Raw genomic sequence first — 20,181 nt, 5'->3', positions numbered from 1 at the left:
CGATGCCTAGAAATGTCAACTTTTGCTGAATGCTGCTCCTTTTATAGGTTGTGTTACAAAAGGTTACATCACCAAGCATGTTGACTGGTGAATACCATTGCTTGATCAGTTTTGCTTTATGTACACCTTTTAGCAGCACCACAATAGAGTGAAGGATGAAAAGGTTTATTGGGTGTACAAAAGAGTTTTTGTTCATCGCAATTAAGCTATAAATTGTGTTTAACTGATGCACCAAATATTATCAATAGCTATGGTTTAAAATAAATTATTATAAAACCTTCAAGTATTAGGTAAAAAAGATGATATTTTAGTTAATTATTTGTATGTATGTAAGGTCTCTCTATTATTAATAATATTATTAATTACTTAAAACAGATACTGATGGACTTTTGTAAATAAATGAACAAAAACTTACCTAATGAAGGTTAGCAATTATTGTAAAGGTCTAGATAAAATACTTGTTATATTACTTTACTAAAAGACCAGAACTAACAGAAAACAAAATTTTTTCAGGCCCTATTATGTTACAACAGACAACTCCTAAGTGTTACCAGCCACGTGGAAGTCCATGAGGCCACTTACATGTATACAACACCAATTCCAGTGTATCTTATAGCAAATCGTTGGATCTAGGCGTAAGAAAGTTTTTGCCAAGCTGGGCGTATTGTGTTATACCTATTATTTTTCTATGAGTGAAAAAAATTTGGTAATGAGTAAAAATCTCATAACCATTTGAGTGTAAGTTTTAAAAAATTGCGGTAAAAACCTATAGATTCTAAATCGTTTATCAATTACCTCGAATCTAGGCGTGTTAGAGTACATCTAGATTCGATGTGTTCCCGTGCCCGATGCACTGCCAGTTCCTTGGCATGCAAAGATGCCTATCACTAGGGCATGTAAGCAGTCAACGATTCAAGGCAGCTGATGAAGCGTGAGGATGTGAGACTGAATGAGGTTAGACTGCTTCCTTTATACCCAACTACTCAGCGGGTGACATTAAGAAGTTCAGTGTTAAAGCAAACAGCAGTAAAGCTACTAAGTGTAGCATCTGAAAATGCTTTGTTCAAAAGGGATGCTACGGTTATTGGTGGGAATAGCAGTGTTAGCAGCTGTTATCTTTTACATATTCCCGCCGGCGGGTAAGAGTTCCATCATTTATAATTGTACTTTTTATATTTTCATTTGATTTGGCTCTTTGCCAACTGTATGTGGTTACCATAGCAAATACATTCTCTGTTTTGCTAACCTAATAAAACAAAACCACAAGTATTGCTATTGAAAAGGTATTTGAGAAAGTTGTCTAAGAAAGTTGATTTAAATTAATCAAAGTTCTATGATCAAACGCGCTATATAAACATCCTAATACTAAAGTCTAGAATCTCAGTTTTATTCTAGATAGTTGATGCTAATATAGATAACTTAATTTTAAGCATAAATGGATAACAAATTTTTATGGAATTTTCTAACAAATAGTAATTGACGATAATAATAGTCTTACAGAGCTTTCAGTCTTTTCATCAAATCCAAGTGGCTGTATATGGGCAGAGTTTAAGCAAGTTTAGACGATAAAGAAGGCTTAGAATTTACAAGTACAGTGTAATCATTAGATATTGATGAAAAGAAAGTTTACCATGTATGACCAGCTACTAAATGACTTACTTGATATTTAGAATTATAAGTCTTAAATGTACTTGATATTCTGAATACAGGGTGGTTAAAAAAACAAGCTGTTTTTGAATTGGAGTTTTACAGAAGATCGCTTCATAAGGTTTGATCTTTTCTCAAGTACTCATTATCAAGTAAAGTTCAAAAGTATTCCTTGTTATATTAAATTTTTGAAGTTTTTAGAGGTATTATTAGAGGATAAATATATAAAAATAGTACTACTAATATTCTAGAGTATGTGATTGTGTTGGATGCTTAAAATGATTAGGTTGTTGGAATGCTTCAAGAATAAAGTCCCCAAAACTTGATCACATCTTAAATGCTAATAAAATGTGGGAAATGACATCCCTAGTTGCTATTGTAGCTATAGTTGATATCAGCTATTTCTTTTAATTGGAGCATTACAGGTCTCTATTCCGCCTGTTTCTTGACAACTATAAATGTCATAATCGCGGCTTTGCTTAATCTGAGTGGTTTATATGTGATCAAGTTTTATTGATTTTAATCTTGAAGCATTATGGCAGTCAGATCAATTCGGTCATCAGAAACAATTGCAAACTATAAAAAACACTCATGCTTTCTGATAAAATTTATTAGTTTTGTGCAAGTTTATCTTTAACAGTTTCTTCCAATGAGGTTGGGTGGCTCATTATGACACTCTTTGGTCAATCTATGATTTAAGAGAAAGTGTCCTATTTGAGTTGTCTATTATTAAATTTTTGGTTCTCCAAATCATCGAGTCATTTTTAACACGTGGTCAGATTGTTAAAATAATCTATTCTAACGTTCTCATTACCGAGTATAGTTAAGAAAGTACTCCTTGGTATATTAAATTGTTAAACGTTTTAAAATAGGCATTTTAAAATCGTCCTACTGGTTTTGGTTGCCAGGAAAACTGTCAGTCTCTACCACTACTCACTTAATAGCTGCCTTCTAATGAGGGTGGGTTGGTCATTGTGATGCTCTTTTAGTCAAACTAGAATTTTTAAAGAAGCGTTAACTTAAAATTATCTGTTATAAGATTTTTGGAAATCATCCAGTCAGTTCTTAACAGTTGAAAGATTGCTCAAAAGGAACCCATTTTATTGTTGCATATTTTTTGCCACAGTACGCTTTTATGTTTTAATGCCATCGCTAATATGTTGTATTTAGTTTTAAATAAATAGATTTTAAAGCTAAATTTAGTTAGTGATCAGACTGGTAACTATTTTAGGAAACCTAGAGAGATACAAAATACATCTAAAGACAACTTGGACACAAAACAATATTACATCACTGTCTGGTAATGAGCTCAAGATCATTCGAAAAATGGATGGTCACTGGCGGGAAAGTTTATTAAAATTTGTGCATACTGAAAAGCACAAATGTCGCCTTGAATCCGGAAGAAATGACAGCCAAGGAGCAGACGTCCTCATATTTGGAAATGGAGAAGTATCACATTTTCGATCTCCGCCGCATAAAGGTCAAAATGACTTGTGGGTGTTCTTATCGAAGGAGCCCCAAATAAAGCTGAAAAACCGACGAGCGCAACTTCAGTGGAATGGACTTTTTAATTACAGTGTAACATTTGATAGAAATACAGATGCTAGCTATCACATATTTCGACCAATTTTAAAATCGATATATCCTGCAGAAACAAGATATTATAAACCTTGGACTCAAAAGAAATTAGTGCGAGCACTCTGGATGGTATCACACTGCACCACAACCAACCACCATCAGAACATTTTTAGCGCGCGAGAACGCTACGCAGTAGAGCTATCCAAACATTTCCCTATAGAGGTATTTACGTCAAACCTGAAAAATTGTGGCTGGGCACTAAAAGATCTAGAAGGCAGTATTCATGAAAATGAGAACCCTAACATGAGTGACTATATGTTTTATTTGTCATTTGAAAATAATCTTTGCCAAGACTACATCACAGAAAAGTTTTGGAAGATTCTAGAATCAGATGATGCAATGATACCCATAGCTTTAGGTGGTCTCTCAATTGAAGACTACAACACCATAGCTCCTCCCAACAGCTTTATACATGTTAAGAACTTCTCGTCGCCAGAAGCGCTTGCGAACCACCTCAAGTACATCGCTAAAGAGCCAGATGCCTTCAACTACTACCATCAGTGGAGGAACTCGTATAGATTAAATAGGAGTCACCATGTTTCGGTCTCAAAGAGAACTCTGATGTACCATGGAGGTATTTACTCTATTTCTTAGTAGGAAACCTTTAAGCTCTTTTTCTATATAATACTGCTTACAGTTCTCTAAAAAGAATCGCCTGAAACCAATTGAAGCGCAATGCTTCTAGCCTAAAAATAATTTCAGCTTTATTTTGGAAATTGGTCAAGTAATAAATATAAAAAACCATAGATATAAAAAGTGCGAACTATCTACAAACGGATGCTCTAGCTTAAATGGCAATTATTATCGGGAAGTATGCAAAAGTATGTCATACTTCAAAAAGTACTTGAAAGTAAATTCAAGTCAAGGTTTCCTACTTTGACAATTCTATGTATCAATAGTGTGACAACAATTTATATTGTTTTGATGTTCGGTTTCATGTTCAAAAATCATGCCTTCCTTCGGGATGCATCTAGGCTAAAATTAAACAGCCAAAAACCAGCCAAAAAACAGCCAAAAACATTGGATGGTATCACACTGCACCACAACTAACCACTATCAGAACATTTTTAGCGCGCGAGAAAGCTACGAAGTAGAGCTATCCAAACACTTTCCTATAGAGGTATTTACATCAAACCTGAAAAATTGTGGCTGGGCACTAAAAGATCTAAAAGGCAGTATTCATGAAAATGAGGACCCTAACATGAGTGATTATATGTTTTATTTGTCATTTGAAAATAATCTATCTTATTAATTACATCTTAATTACGCTAACTATCTGATACAACCGATATTTTTATGGATGGCTACTACAAACAGTTAGTAACTTGGGTTTTAATGCTATCTTCTTTTTATTATGATGCTATTGAAGCCATAGCAAAGGTTTACTTTTAGATGGCGATCTATTTGAGGAAATTCAGCAAAGAACATATTCCTCCTGCCACTAAAACTAGTAGGTTTAATAGCAGGCTATAAACAGTGAATGGAGGTATCACCCACCCACTTTCACTTTTTATGGTAGATGCATTACTAAGATCAACTCTATTGATCAGCATACCATATGTTCATCAAGCAATCAGCACTGTGTCATGTTAGCAACAAAATTTAACCTGAATATGCTCACATTTCCTTGCGAATATTTTTAGCTCGCTTATTTACTATTGTACCAAATTTATAGTTTCAGGCTTTATAGCTTTAGGCTTTGCTGAATCACAACTATAAATTTTAATCATGTTTGAGAATAAGTTCGAATACTTCAACAAAACTGGAAAGAAAAGTGACTGACGCTGCGGCTGGTATTTATGTGAGGAAATTATAACAGTTAGACAAAGGAATTTTTCACTAAAGTATTTGGCATTGGCAGCAAGGGCCTCCTACTATACATAGTCTAGGATTATCAGAATATCAAGCTTAACTATGAGTCAATGGCCACAATATTATTGGGCTTATTATAGTAGATATAGAAGGCAGTATATATTATACTATCTTCTTTGTGGCTGTGGCAGTTACAAAATGCATATTGTTAAGGTCAAGCGCCTTTCCTTAACGGGCTACTGCAATCCATCCCTGTTTCAGGCAGAGAAAGAGTGCATGAGTTCAAAGTGAATAAGTTTGTATTTGACTGTAAGCGCCACAATCAATGTACAACAGAGGCATTCACAACTCCACTGGGAGCCTGGCCCATCTTGTCAAGTCACCCGATTTACTACCATATAAAAGGAAGGTGGATATGTACAATAACAAGTAAAAACATAGCACACGGTCGAAACTGAATATAATAACAATATAAAAAGAAGTATAAGTATGATTAAATAATTATTGGCGTCGCCGATTAAAAACGTACAGAGTAATAAGAAATAAGCATATACAACAGACAGGGGAGACGAATCATGATATTTGAAAGAACAAGACAGTATAAGGCATATAGGAGTAAATAAAGTAAACGCAACCTCCGCCACACTCTCCCCCCATTGGAGACACCAGCCTTCAATTCTCTTTCTCCGGGGACGTTGTCATAAACTGTCTTAAGCCTTCGTAGCGACTCGCCCATCGCTCTAGTCGCCGGATCTCGGACGTGAGTCGCCTCTTTTCGGTAGCTGTCCACTGGCCCTCGTCTCTTGTTGGACGTATTGTACCTGCGGCCCTCCTCCAATCCGCCGCATCTTCCTTCAGCTGGCATCGGCGGCGCTCGTGCCGCTTGAGCAGTTCTGAGCAGGGTGGCCGCTTCCCTAGCATTTCACCCAGGCTCCGGGGCTCCTTCTTTCTGGCAGCGTCCTGGTGCAGCGGGCCTGCCTGGGTCTCCCGGATTTTCTCTAGGCGTAAGTAAGGTGTGCGATTGCTGGAATGCTGCCGTCCCGAGGTTTCTTGCTGTAGGGGGAGGTGGATGTTCACGCCGGCCCAAGCGATCGAGTATAGGGCGCCCACTGACAGGGCCATACTTTTCCATTTGGAGCTCTGGCCAGCCTTTCTCTTCGCAAAATCCGCTCCACTCCTCCTAGTCAACCAGGTATACCACCGGCTCCTGCTCCCCTCGGTGTCTGTGTTTGTAGTGCAGCATCAGCTGGTTCCTAGACACATGTTGATAGCGGCACGGACATACCTAAATGGAATGATGTTGCAGCACGTGAATCCGCACTCGCTTCCTTGTGGCTGTGTAATGGCAGCGGTCGCATCTACCCTTTTCCACCGCGTCCTCCACGTGCCTGCGGGTAGCGTCGGATATATGTCTAACTGTACTTACCACTTTTTCCTGTTGAGTTTTACGTGGTGTCTCCCTATCTCTGACACTCCTTACGCGCGGCGTCTCTCCTTCCGAGACAGTCTCTGCTTCTGGCCGGACGTCTGCCAGATCGTCGTGGTTGGCATGGATTTCCAGTGGCTGTTCAGGATGGATCTACTTTGAAGCTATCGTCAGGCGGGGTCTCTCTATCGGCTGCGCAGGCTGTACTCTCTGCATCTTGATCAGCAGCTCCTGGAGAGATGTATCTAGCTGAGGAGGAGATGACATGGTGTTGGCAGCGGCGTGTCTAATCACCAGATGAGGTTCTTCTTTGCGTGTGCTGCCGCGGTTATGTAAGAGTCTCATTGTATCTCCTGATATTGTGGTGGCTTCGCGTGTCTGGTAAATGGAATCCCCGTACCTGTAAGGCTCTGCCGTGACTCTCGCAGGTCGGGGATTATGCCGTACGTCCTTCGTTCCTGGTGCCGGCCATTCTGGAAGAGAGAGCGGCTCTATGCAGACAGTGCTAGGGCGCTGGTTCAAATCTTGGCCCGGGCAAATGTCTTTTTTCGCTGTTTTCTCCCCTTTTCCAGCCTTGGTGGCCCATGACTGCCCTTCCTGTGTTACTGCCTGAAGTGGTACCACGAGTGGTGGCCACTCCAGATTTGTTACCGCTGGTGGGGGGCGCAGGGCTCTGGCCCCCTTCATGTTGGGCCCTCTCCTGGGCTCCAAAGTCGCAGGGGCGCGGCCCCATGGCTCCTCGCATGCGCGATAGGGTTTCAAACGTGCCTCATTCTGGACGGTCTCTTGGCCTTGTCTCTCCACCAGGCAAGTATGGTTTGGCCAGGCTGTCTTGACTAGGTAGGGCCCCACGAAATTGGCCTGTAACTTCGGGTTTTCACCTCGCCGCCTTCTCTTATTTACCAGCCACACCAGCTCCCCGGGGGCGTACCGTGGGGGTTCCTCGTGGTCTTCCTGGCGCACCTCAATTTGTCGTTCCCTGAGCAGGTTGGGAGCCTTCGCCAGTCATCTGTCCAGCTCTAGCACATACCCAAAGGCAGGCTTCGGGTTGAAAGACAGCTGACGATTCAGGAGCTGGTCCGGTAGCCTCAGCTTCCGTTCCAACATCATCAGCTTGGCAGTCTCTTCCGTCGCCGAGTGGGGGGTACTCCTGTGGGCCCGCATGAGTTGGGGCAGCAGCTCGTCCCACTCGTCCTGTCCCCGGCTCAACAGCATGGCGCGTAGGGAGTCGCCCAACCCTCGGTTGACCCTTTCCTTGACCCCATTAGACTGAGGATGGTACGGGGTGGTGTGGGTCCGAGTGACACTCCAGAGCTGGCACAACTTCCTCATCAGCTGACTCTCGAACTGGGCCCCCTGGTTCGTATGGATCTGCTCAGGCAACCCAAAATAGCAAAAGACCCTTTCATCCAGGGTCTTGGCCACCTCTGGGGCTGTGGCATCTGGTATGGCGATGGCGTCCTGCCATCTCGTGAAGTGGTCCGACAAGACCAAGATCCATCTGTTCCCCTGCGGGGTCATGGGTAGGAGTCCCACCAGATCTACCGCGACCTTCTGCCAGGATCGCCCGGCAAACAATCGCTGGCGCTCTCCCGCAGACTTGACTCCTCCCCTCTTCGCCGCTTGGCATATCTCGCAGCTCCTAACCAGCCATTTGACCATGCTGGTCAGTCCGGGCCAGTACCAGGTGAGCTGCAGACAACCGGTCGTCCTTCCTAGGCTAGGGCGTGCGTTTGCCAGACCATGGTTTCCCGAAAGGCCAGTGGACAGACAGCACACCACCTTGCTTTGCCCTGAAGAGTCACCTTGGCCTCCAACACGCCATCGCGCCTGATCCTCAGGGATTCGGGCATAGCGCAGAGTACCCTGAGTTCCTGGCATCCCAGCTCCAACTCGCTCGCGGGTACCGCCTTACCAGCACGAACCGCACTGTAAATGGTGGACACAGCTCTCTTGCCTTCGGCCTGGAGTTGTGCTAATGATCTGGGGTCTGTGGCCACTCCAGCGGGTCCTAGCGTGGCCCTAGCCGGCCCCAGGTCAACCGGACTAGCCAGAGCGTTGGCTGTCTCGGGTCCCAGCAGGCCGACTGCCTCACACGCGGTCCTGGTGACTTCAGCCCAGCTCTTCTTCATTGGAGGGTATCTTCCGGCGTCCCAGGAGGTCATTTGCTCTGCGTCCAGGAAGCCCAGGGTGGCCTCGGCCGGCTCCGGTTTGACCAAGCCTGCTTGGGGAAAAGCAGACCTGGGTCCCTGCGAGCCGGTCGTCTTGCGCGCGGTCCTGGCGCCTCCGGATGGAGCTTCGTGTTCTCTGGAACCGTAGACTGCTTCTTCTTCCACCTGCCGGCGTATGGGTCCTCCATTTCTCTGTTGTATTTGGCTGCACTGGCGGCAATCTTGGCACGTCTGTCGACTTAGCCCGTCAGCGTTCCCATGCCTCTGCCCAGCTCGGTGTTCCAACGTGAAACGGAACTCCGCCAAGATTTCCAACCAGCGGGCTACCTGATGGGACGGCTCCTTCCGCTGGCACAGCCATTGCAAGGAGGCGTGGTCGGGGTGGAGCAAGAACTCTCGGCCATAGAGGTAGGGTCAGAAGGGCTTGACGGCCTTGACCACCGTCAACAGTTCTCGTCAAGTGACGCAGTAGTTTCTCTCTGCCGGAGCAAGACTCTTGCTGTAGTACGCGATCACTCGCTCCTTCCCTTCTTAGACCTGAGAGAGCACCGCCCCGACTCCGCACCCTCTGGCGTCGGTGTCCAGCACGTACCGACTCCGGGGGTCATGATACCCCAACACGGGTGCTTGGGTCAGGCTGGCTTTGAGCTTGTCAAACGCAGCCTGCTCCTCTTCTGTCCATCTCCAAGGTGTCTCTTTCCCCACCAGCCGGAGGAGGGGCTGTGCCGTGGTGGCAAAGTCCGGGACGTACTGCCGATAGTACCCGACAGTACCCAAAAAGCCTTGCAACTCCCGTACCTCGTGGGGAACCGGCCACCGCGCCACATCCTCCATCTTCCTTGGATCCGTAGCCACTCCGTCCTGGCTTACCACATGTCCCAAGTATCGGACACTGGACTGGAGTAGCTCGCACTTCTCTGGCTTCAACTTCAGTCCAGCCTCCCTCAGATGCTGGAGCACTTCTTCCAGGCGTTGCAGGTGTGTGGGAAAGTCTGGAGCAATGATGATTATATCGTCAAGATACAGAAGGAGGGTCTTCCAATGGAGTCCTTGCAGTACTCCTTCCATCAGACGCTGAAAGGTGGCTGGGGCCGACGTCAGGCCGAAGGGCAGCACCTTCTATTTCCAGACTCGAGTCCTGGTTGTGAAAGCCGACTTCTCTTGGGTGTCGGCGTCCAGCGGCACCTGCCAGTACCCACTAACGAGATCCAGGGTACTGAAGATCTTATTGCCAGACAGAGCGTCCAGGCTCTCGTCGATCCTTGGCAGGGGATATGCGTCCTGTTCTGTCACGGCGTTGAGCCGCCTATAGTCGATACAGAACTGCCAGTTGCCGTCCTTCTTCCTAACCAGGATGATGGGCGAGCTCCACGCCCCTCCCGCCGGTTCAATCAAGCCCTTGTCCAACAGCTCCTTCACCTGTCTCTCTGCTTCGGCTTCCTTCTCTGGATCCAGCCGGTGCGGAGGCTGCCGTATCGGCCGAGTGCCAGCGGCCACTGGGATAGAGTGCTCTACTAGCGGGGTCCCCCACATCCCCGTCTTCCTTGCTGAACACGGCCTCGTACCAAATTAACAAGTCAGCCAACTGGTGGCCTTGTTCCTGGGAGGTGCATTGCTTCTCGGCTTCTTTATACAGCCCTTGCAGGTGAGGGGGCACCAACGTCATGGCATCCACCCCTGTGACCGGGGCCGCCACTTCCCTCTCTCCTTCTTGTGGCATCTCTACGGGGGACTCCTCCACACAGGTATACGACCCCACCGGGGTTCCCGATCGAAGAGTCAGAGGCTGTGCTGCTGGGTTAAGACACCCCATGAGGACTCGTCCGTCCGCGGCTCGTTGAGTTTTGTGGCTATGGGTGGTCCCTCGGCTTGTCCCTCTATTATCCCTAACGGACAAAAGTTGCGGGTGGTCACCCTGCACTGCACAGTAGCCTCTGTCTGGGCGGGGATGGTCGCTCTCCTCACCAACTGCACCTTGCTCTGGAGTAGCCGACTGTGGCGATCCGTACAGGCCAGGGCCCGGCCATCCACCTTGACCACCGGCCGGTCAAACTCCAGAGCAAACCGGTGGGCCGTCAGGAAGGGCATTCCTAGTATGGCGTCTTCACTAATCTGGCTGATGACGAATGTCTCCTCCGTCTTTCCATCGCGCAGCCGGATGGGTAGGTGCACCACCCCATAGAAGGGCAGGCGGGTTCCGTCAGCCAGGAGCCCGTGGCTGTGGCTGGCCTCCAGTCGATTCCTCACGGACTCTGGGAGATGATCGAACACTCGCCTGTTCAGTAGGTTGGTATGTTTCTGCACAGAAGCAATGAAATAGAGTATTAAATTAGAGGAATGGTTTATTGCACACTCCAGAGACAACTGATTTGATAACAGAAAACCCAAGTATTTATATGTTTGGTCATAGAAAAGCTTTGTTTAAAGCTACAAGCATTATTAATAGCTATAATGAGACAGTACTATATAATATTAGCTTGTATAAAGCTTTAGCTAAAAAGCATAATGTTTGTTGGCAAAGTACCAGTAATACTTGGCACTAGCATGACACCTCCTCACTAAGCTAAAGGTTTTTTCTGGTTCTCTTAGACCTTCGGGGTTTGTCTCTGCTATACTCATCTCCATCAGGTAGACGAGGGTTGCGTGGTCTTCTTCTAGACGGAGGTTGCTCTGTTACAGTTGTAGGGGCTGGTAGTTGCAGTTTTGTCTCCTCTGTTATATCAGGTTTATCTCCAGGGTCTTGATCTTCTTCTGTTGAGTATCTTGGTCTGAGTTGTTCAACATGTCTTCTCCAAGTAGGTCCCTTTGGTACCACTTTGACATTGAGACTACGAGTTCCATATATCTTAGTAACAATGGCTGGAACCCATCTAGGTTGTCTGTTGCGTCTAGGTCCATGATACAAGGCATAGCATGGTGCTCCAAGATTGTAGCTGTGTATCTTGCTAACTGTCTTTTCTGCCGATCGGTTGACTTCTCTGGATTGATGAAACTGTGCTATGTGTGCGGGTGATGGCAATAGGGTGTCAATCTTGCATCTCATCTGTCTTCCATTCAGCAGCTGACTGGGAGAGTATCCTGTAGGAAGTGGTGTCCTTCTATAGTGCATCAGGAACTGTTGTAGTGCAGATTTAGGTGAGAGTGACGATTTCTTCATGGCTTGTTTGAAGGATTGTACTAGTCTTTCAGCTGCGCCATTTGTAGCTGGATGGTAGGGTGCTCCAGTGAGGTAAACAATGCTTCTCTCTTGACACCACTGCTGAAACTCTCCTGAGGTGAAGCTGGTAGCATTGTCAGTGACTATGGTGTGAGGGTATCCAAAGTGTGCAAATATCTCCTTTAAGATGTCTGTGGTAGCTCTGGTAGAAGTAGATGACGTCCTGTGTATGCATGGATACTTTGAGTAGGCATCTATCATCACTAGCCATTGGCTGCCCATGAAGTTCACTGCATGATCTAGGTGAAGACGACTCCATGGCTTCTAAGGTAGCATCCAGGGATGTATAGGATACTTCTGTGGAAGCTTCTGGTGTTCAGCGCAGGCAGTGCACTGTCGGCTTGTCTCCTCTATATCAGAGTCAATGCGAGGCCAATAGACAGCAGTTCGAGCTAGCTTCTTCATTCTTTCCATTCCAAAGTGTCCAAGGTGAAGGATCTTTAATACTTCCTGTTGTAACTTGACAGGAATGACTACTCTGTTGCCATATAGAAGACAACCTTCAGTGATAGAAAGTGAATCTGAGATCTTGTGGAAGAGTGACAGCTGAGTCTCCTTCATCTCTTTGTTACCAGGCCATCCTTCTGCTGTGTAGCGCATTACTGTGGCTAGTGTTGGGTCTTTCTTTGTCTCCTTTGCTAGAACATTGTAGTCTGTAGAGTTGAGCTGTTGTCCAATAGTGTGAATAGTGCATACTGTATCAACATCCTCCTCATCTTCTCTTGCATCAAACTCTTTATCAGGTCCAACTGGCAGTCTTGAGAGGACATCTGCATTTTGATGATGCTGGGTAGATCTGTATTCTATGGTGTAGTCATACTGATTTAGTACCAGTGCCCATCTTGCTAGTCTGTTGGCTGCTAGAGCTGGAACTCCTTTGGTAGGTCCTAGAAGTGTGAGAAGAGGTCTGTGGTCAGTTACCAAGATAAACCGTCGACCATACAGGTACTGGTGATACTTCTTTAGAGCAAATATGATTGAGAGAGCTTCTTTTTGTATTTGTCCATATTTCCTCTGTGTGCTGGTCAGTGTTTTTGAAACATTGGCTATTGGTCTCTCACTTCCATCAGGATAACGATGAAATAGTACAGCTCCCAGTCCAGTTTCTGAAGCATCACATGAGATTCCAATGTCAAGATCTGGGTTGAAGTGTGCTAAGACACTATCAGTTGATAGCATATCCTTCAGTTTGTTGAAGCTCTTTTCTTGTTCAGTGCCCCACTTCCAGGTCTCTCCTTTGCGTGTCAGTTTGTGCAATGGTCCTGTGAGTTGTGACAGATTGGGTATGAACTTGCTGTAGAATTGTGTAGCTCCTAAGAAAGATCTTAGCTGAGTTAAGTCTGTTGGGACTGGCATCTGTTGTACTGCATCTGCCTTCTTTCCTTTAGTGATTCCCTTTGAAGTGAGTTTGTGTCCCAGATACTCTACTGTAGGTTGAGCAAAACAGCACTTGTCTTTTCTACATCTGAGCCCTCTTTCTTCTAATCTTTGAAGAAGTCGACGTAAGTTTTGTAGATGGCTCTCTGCATTGGCTCCACTCACTAGTATATCATCTAGTTATACTGCTACTCCTGGGAGGTCTTGTGTCAGTTGCTCCATGATTTCTTGAAAATACCCTGGTGCTGAGCTTATGCCAAAGGGCAACCTCTTCTGTAGTAGTACTCCTCGGTGTGTTGATAGTGCTAGTCGTCGTTGACTTTCTGGTGCCAACAATATTTGATTGTAGGCATCTGCTAAATCAATCTTTGTGTAGCAATAGCCTCCACCTAGTTTTCTGATTAGATCTTCTGGTAGTGGGATAGGTTTCCTATGTGTTTCTAGCTGATTATTGATAGTCTTGGAGTAGTCTCCACATACTCTGATCTTCCCTGCAGCTTGACCTGTTGTAGATTTGCGTACAGGTACAACTGGTGTTCCATACTGGTTGAATTGAGTTGGTTCCCATATGCCTTTAGCTACACCTGCTTCGTATGCTTGGTTGAGCTCTTCTGTCAAGGCAATAGGAACTGGTCTGGGTCGGCAGAAGACTGGCTTTGTTGAAGGTTTGAAGTTTATCTCTAGTTCAAAGTTCTTGAGACATCCTAGCTCATCTTTGAATATTTCTGGAAATTCTTTGCACATCTCCTTACACTTGATTTGTAACCTCCCATCTGGCTGGTTCTCTGTGATTGTTGATACAAGGTTCTGTTGTAGCTTGTCATCAATAGAGATGCCTAGTTGCTGTATAGCAGTTCTTCCTAGTAGGTTGAGATCTTGTACAGCACTAATCACAAATGGTAGTCTGACTTCTTTCTGTGCATCCAATTGGGCAGTTAGCTCACATCTGCCAAGCGTCTCTATGAGATGTCCTGAGGCTGATTTGTAGTTAACTGTAGTAGGTTTTAGGTTTGGCTTTCCTAGCTTCTCCCATATTGATTTACAGATGAAGTTGTCACATGCTCCAGTGTCCAGTTCAAGTGTGAAGTTGTCTCCCTCCAGTTTGATGTTTTCAGCAAGTTTCACCATCTTGGTTGATGTGCATTCTATCATCTTTACTGGTTTTTCTGCTGCAGATGATTTCTTTTTCTTGCATGCTCTTTCTATGTGACCTTGTTTAGAACAAAAGTTGCAGGTGGCTGCTTTGAATCTGCAGTCATCCGCTGTATGGTTAGTTCGGTCACATCTGTAGCATAGCTTTCCTTCCTTCTGCTTGTCAGGTGTAGAGTTGTTTTTCTGGATTGGTTTGTATCTTGATTTCTGTTGAGCAACCTTGTTGACTTTAGACGAGCTTCCATAAACTGTCTCTTTGGCAACTTTAGCTGCTTCTTCTGTTTCCTGTGCTACCTGTATAGCTTTGTTGAAGTTGAGTTCATTGTCCTTGACCTTGAAGAGAGATTTGAGAACTGCTTCATTGTTTACAGAGCAGATAAATCTTGTTCTGAGAGCCTCATCTAATGGATCTGTAATGTCTATGAAGGCACATGTAGTTGCATCTTGACGAATTCTGGCAGCTAACTCTTGAATAGTTTCTCCAGGTTTCCTCTGCATGTCACTCCAATACTTGTAACGCTCTCTAACAATGAAGCGCTTAGGGTCATACTGGTCTTTGAGAAATTCCAGTATTTCATCCATGTTGAGGTCGTTGATCTGCTTGGGTGTTGAAAGCTGAGCTGCCATATTACTAAGCTGCTTGTAGAGTGTAGGCTGTTGGTTGGTGAGAAAAGTGCCAGCAATCTTGTCTTGATGAATAGAATTTGCTGCAATGAATGTGTTGAATCTGTCTATGTAATCTGTTAGTAGCTCTGCTGTTGGGTCAAAACCTGGGAAGGTTGGAACAGCGGTTGCAGCTGTTTCTTGTTTCCGTTGTAGGTTTTGTAGTAGTAGCTCCATCAGTTTCTTATTCTCCTCCATTCTTTCATCTTGCTGACGTCTGTATTCCTCTTGTTGCTGCTTGAACTCCTCATGCTGCTGTTGTCTATGCTCTTCTTGCTGCTTTCTCTGCTCCTCTTGCTGCTGTCTCTGGTCCTCCTGCTGCTTCTGCATTAGCTTGATCAGGTCTGCTACTTCTGCCATTGTAGTGGTGCAATTTTGAACCGTTACTCTTGTAATAAACTAGAACTCTTTGTATCGATTTTATCAATGATAAAATCTGAACAAAACTCTTTGTAACTGTTCAAAAGAGAAATCCTTGTTGCCAATTAGCTTCTGTTATGTTTCTGCACAGAAGCAATGAAATAGAGTATTAAATTAGAGGAATGGTTTATTGCACACTCCAGAGACAACTGATTTGATAACAGAAAACCCAAGTATTTATATGTTTGGTCATAGAAAAGCTTTGTTTAAAGCTACAAGCATTATTAATAGCTATAATGAGACAGTACTATATAATATTAGCTTGTATAAAGCTTTAGCTAAAAAGCATAATGTTTGTTGGCAAAGTACCAGTAATACTTGGCACTTGCATGACATGGTGCAACCTGTATCAACCAGAAACCGCAGCGCACGGCCCTCCACTTTCCCAGGCAGGAAGTAGCTGGTGCTGTGTGGCCAATCCAAGGCCTGTCCGCAGGTCGCTTCCTGTGTCCTCTGGGTTGGAGTCGTCTGCACGACCCCTCTGGCCGTGCCTTCTGCAGTTGCCTCGGCTTCCCTCTCGCCCTTTGTAGGCGGGGAGCGGCCTCTGTTTTCGTGGTGAGTTCTGCTCCGCCCTTTACGGGTGCGAGGCACTCGGGTAGAGTGAGTCCGAATCATTCTTGGTCCGGGCTCCATGTAATCCCCCCGTTCCATGGGTTCCAGGCCGGTCACTTCTCCTCCTGACCCGGCCATGAGTATTCCGTACCGATTCTGCGCCGGCACTACCTTTACTGTTGACCGCTCCCGCGGTGCCCTAGTCTGTTTGGGATAGTTCCATCCCTCGTCAGGGCCTTCGGTCCGGGACGGCCTCTTCTGGGTAGCTTTGCCATGTTGCTTGCCCGTGGCCTTGTTGCGACTAGTAGTGGGCACTACTGCCGCGGCTCGTCCGAGTTTCCCGGCACCCTTTTTCGCAGGTTGGGGCACTCCTTCCAGGGGCGTCCTTTACCCCCACACTCCCAGCAGACTAGGGGTGACCTCTCTTTCTCCGGCCTAGGTGGCATGCCTGTCGGCGCTGCCTTCCACTCAGCTCGCATGGCCGTGAGCAGCTCTGTAATATTCTGCAGCACGGTCAACACCGGTCCCGCCTCGGCTTCTGACTTGGCTGTGGCCTGCACTGGCCGAGACTCCTCTACCTCGCCGTCCTCCTCATCTTGTAGAGCCCGGATGGGTCGTTCTTGTGGGAGGCATGACAGTTGTACTTGCAGAAACTCCTGCCCTGCTCACACGGCGGCTGCCAGTGTGGGAGTGGGCATGGCCAGGAAGTGGCGCTGCAGAGCCACGTTGCCTAGGGAGTTCACAAACTGCTCCCGTGCCAAATTTCGCTGAAACGGCTCTGGCAGTTCCCCGAACGCAATGCGTATCAGCCTTTCCACTTCCGTGGTGTGCTCGTGGAGAGTCGCGCCTGTGGCTTTCCTCAGATTGCTCAGATGGGCCTGCGCCTGTCGAGGGGAGGTACTGAACCGGCTGCGTACAGCCTCCATGATGGCCTCCATCCCCTTGGCGCGCCTGCAGTCTTTGGCTTCTTCCTTGAGCGCGTCTCTCAGATGCAGAGTAGCCGTGGCCTCGGTCCATGCATTGGCCCGAGCTACCTCTCTAAACCGGGCTATGAAGTACTCAGGGTCCCCCTTCCCCGAGTACTGTGGTGCCTTGAATGGCTGCGCCTGGCCCTGGGAGCCGCCAGCAGGCGTTCCAGCGCATCGGCTAACCAGTCAGTATCTCTGTCAGCACTCCTAGCTCGCCTCATTATGTGTCTTCGTCGTGCCGCCTCTTCTTGTCTCGGCGATGGCAAGAGTACTCGTCGCTCTTCCACGGCTTAGTGGTCGAGCCCAGGTTTTACAGACTTATAGGGTCATCTTGACGACGACTCTTGCCTTTCTTGGGAACCCTGCGCAGTTCGCGATTTTCTTCAGGCCGCCACCCTTGGCGGTTCAAGAGTCCACTCCTACTCCTCCGATCGCAGTAGCTTCGGATCCGCCGCAGATCCTACTGCTGCCACCAGTGTTAAGGTCAAGCGCCTTCTTTTAACGAACTACTGCAATCCACCCCGGTTTCAGGCAGAGAAAGAGTGTATGAGTTCAAAGTGAATAAGTTTGTATTTGGCTGTAAGCGCCACAATCAATGTACAACAGAGGCATTCACAACTCCACTGGGAGCCTGGCCCATCTTGCTAAGTCACCCAATTTACTACCATATAAAAGGAAGGTGGATATGTACAAAAACAAGTAAAAACATAGGACATGGTCGAAACTGGATATAATAATAATATAAAAAGAAGTATAAGTATGATTAAATAATTATTGGCGTCGCCGATTAAAAACGTACAGAGTAATAAGAAATAAGCATATACAACAGACAGGGGTGACGAATCACGATATTTAAAAGGACAAGACAGTATAAGGCATATAGGAGTAAATAAAGTAAATGCAACGTCCGCCACAATATCAATAATATGTGTATTCACAGACTTATGTTGCTTAACATGGTGAGCAGATGTTATGATGTATTAATAACAGCTGTTATGGTTTGATGATGGCAGTACTCCACATATGTCAGTATCTAAACATTGCAAAATGCTGATGAACTGTAAAATATTGAAAATACCATGACTTGTATGCTGTAACCTTGTGTACTGACTCAATAAAACTCTTGTATGCTGTAACATTGTGTACTGACACATTAAAACAATATATGCTGTAACTTTGTGTATTGACTCAGTAAAACTCTGTATGCTGTAACCTTGTGTACTGATTCAGTAAAACACTGTATACTGTAACCTTGTGTACTGACACAGTAAAACACTATATGCTGTAACTTTGTGTACTGACTCAGTAAAACACTTGTATGCTGTAACCTTGTGTACTGACTCAGTAAAACTCTGTATGCTGTAACCTTGTGTACTGACTCAGTAAAACACTTGTATGCTGTAACCTTGTGTACTGGCTCAGTAAGACACTGTATGCTGTAACCTTGTGTACTGACTCAGTAAAACTCTGTATGCTGTAACCTTGTGTACTGACTCAGTAAAACACTGTATGCTGTAACCTTGTGTACTGGCTCAGTAAGACACTGTGTGCTGTAACCTTGTGTACTGACTCAGTAAAACACTGTATGCTGTAACCTTGTGTACTGACTCAGTAAAACACTGTATGCTGTAACCTTGTGTACTGGCTCAGTAAGACTCTGACTGCACTAAAAACTGAGTAAATCGTAAAAAGAAGAATTTGCAAGTTTTAGTCATATTACTTGCAACAGAGAAAATTTATTGGCTATCAGAAGTTACGGATAGTGTGCAAACAAGATACTAAACACATGAAATGGTGTTTTACAGACTACATAAAGTACATTTGTGACTTGGCCTACGAAAGACCACAGAATATATGGAGTAACTTTAGTAAAGAATACGGCAGCCATCAGTGTCTAGATGTGTCAGCACCTAAAGACCATTGTCCCTTCTACAACCTGCCATGCTAAGAACTCTAAAGCTCGCCTTCCTATGTGTACAAGACATCTCTACTCTGGTCACCTTTAGAATAACCATGTATATAAGTTTGAGAGCTATGAAATAGCGTAAGAAACATGGAAACTGTCAGCTCTAAATATAGTTTAGTAAAAATACTTTATTTCGATTGCTACTCTGTATGATTATTCTATTAGGAGTTTACTTATTAACATTGTTTTATAAAACTTTTTTATCATAACTCCCTAATTTTTTCCAGTGAAAATCAACAATAATTCAGTACTTTTTAGCATATTAAGATGCAAGAAGAGCTTTATATAGAAGGAATAACAATTAGCGAAAGGAGATAAATCCTTAAATGTAATACATCAGAACATGTATACACTAACTTAACACAAACCTCTTTAGCATATGTTTGTTTTTCATAAACTAATACATGTACTGTTAGATCTTAAATATTTCTAGAATGTTCTAAACAGGATGTTGATTACAAGGTACGTAATCAACAGGATGTTGTTGATCACATTGCTTGTTTACCTGCAAACATGTCTTTGGGGGAAGGTCAGTTTGTTGCAGCTGCAAACACAGGCTTTATTTACCACAACAAACAGTCTATCACTGTTGCTTACAGTTTCAACTATGAGACATTAGATATCAGTACCAATCAACAACTATTAATGTCTGCATTTCTTAAGCCACTACAAACCTGCCCAATATTCATTGACCACCACCTACTCTGCATATTGGGTATATTATTTAACATATTCTGAGTAACTACCTGGTATATCGTTCGACTATTTCAACATTTCACTGTTTCAATTTATGCTTTTTTTCAGTCATCAGATAAATATTCTGATAACTCACTTTATAGGGACCTTACATTTGGAAACCCAACATGTTGTAGTCCTAATGAGCATGAGGTTACTTTTGTGAATAATACAGCAGAGCAAGCTAGTCTGGGGTTTACTTAATCTAGTTTAAACCTTTTCAAATTTCAGTAATACTATTAATATATTAAAACAGACCTAAGCTGTAGCTGCGTCAAATTATAAATCAAAAATCTTTTACTACATACCGATATACATTTTAATAGTTACACTCATCTTTATAAATTTTGATTGGCCATCTTTGCCATTTTAAGTTATATAATTAATCTCAAGTACTTAATTTTATTTTCTAAATTATTATTACTAAACTATTATTA

General features: G+C 44.7%; 1 protein-coding gene across 1 annotated transcript; it reads left to right on the top strand.

Annotated features, from left to right (window-relative positions):
* Positions 1-2,973: 2,973 nt before the first annotated feature.
* Positions 2,974-3,879, top strand: LOC137405065 (alpha-(1,3)-fucosyltransferase C-like). The gene has a single exon (XM_068091291.1). The coding sequence runs from the start codon at positions 2,974-2,976 to the stop codon at positions 3,877-3,879; it is 906 nt and encodes a 301-aa protein (XP_067947392.1).
* Positions 3,880-20,181: the final 16,302 nt, after the last annotated feature.

This window comes from Watersipora subatra, chromosome 9 (assembly GCF_963576615.1).
Source record: "Watersipora subatra chromosome 9, tzWatSuba1.1, whole genome shotgun sequence".
Classification (NCBI taxonomy): domain Eukaryota; kingdom Metazoa; phylum Bryozoa; class Gymnolaemata; order Cheilostomatida; family Watersiporidae; genus Watersipora; species Watersipora subatra.
The sequence above is the reverse complement of the archived record's forward strand: the minus strand, read 5'-3'. Positions and strand labels throughout refer to the sequence as shown.

Coding starts and splice junctions, on each gene's coding strand:
- LOC137405065 (XM_068091291.1), top strand. CDS start 2,974: ATGGATGGTCACTGGCGGGAAAGTTTATTAAAATTTGTGCATACTGAA.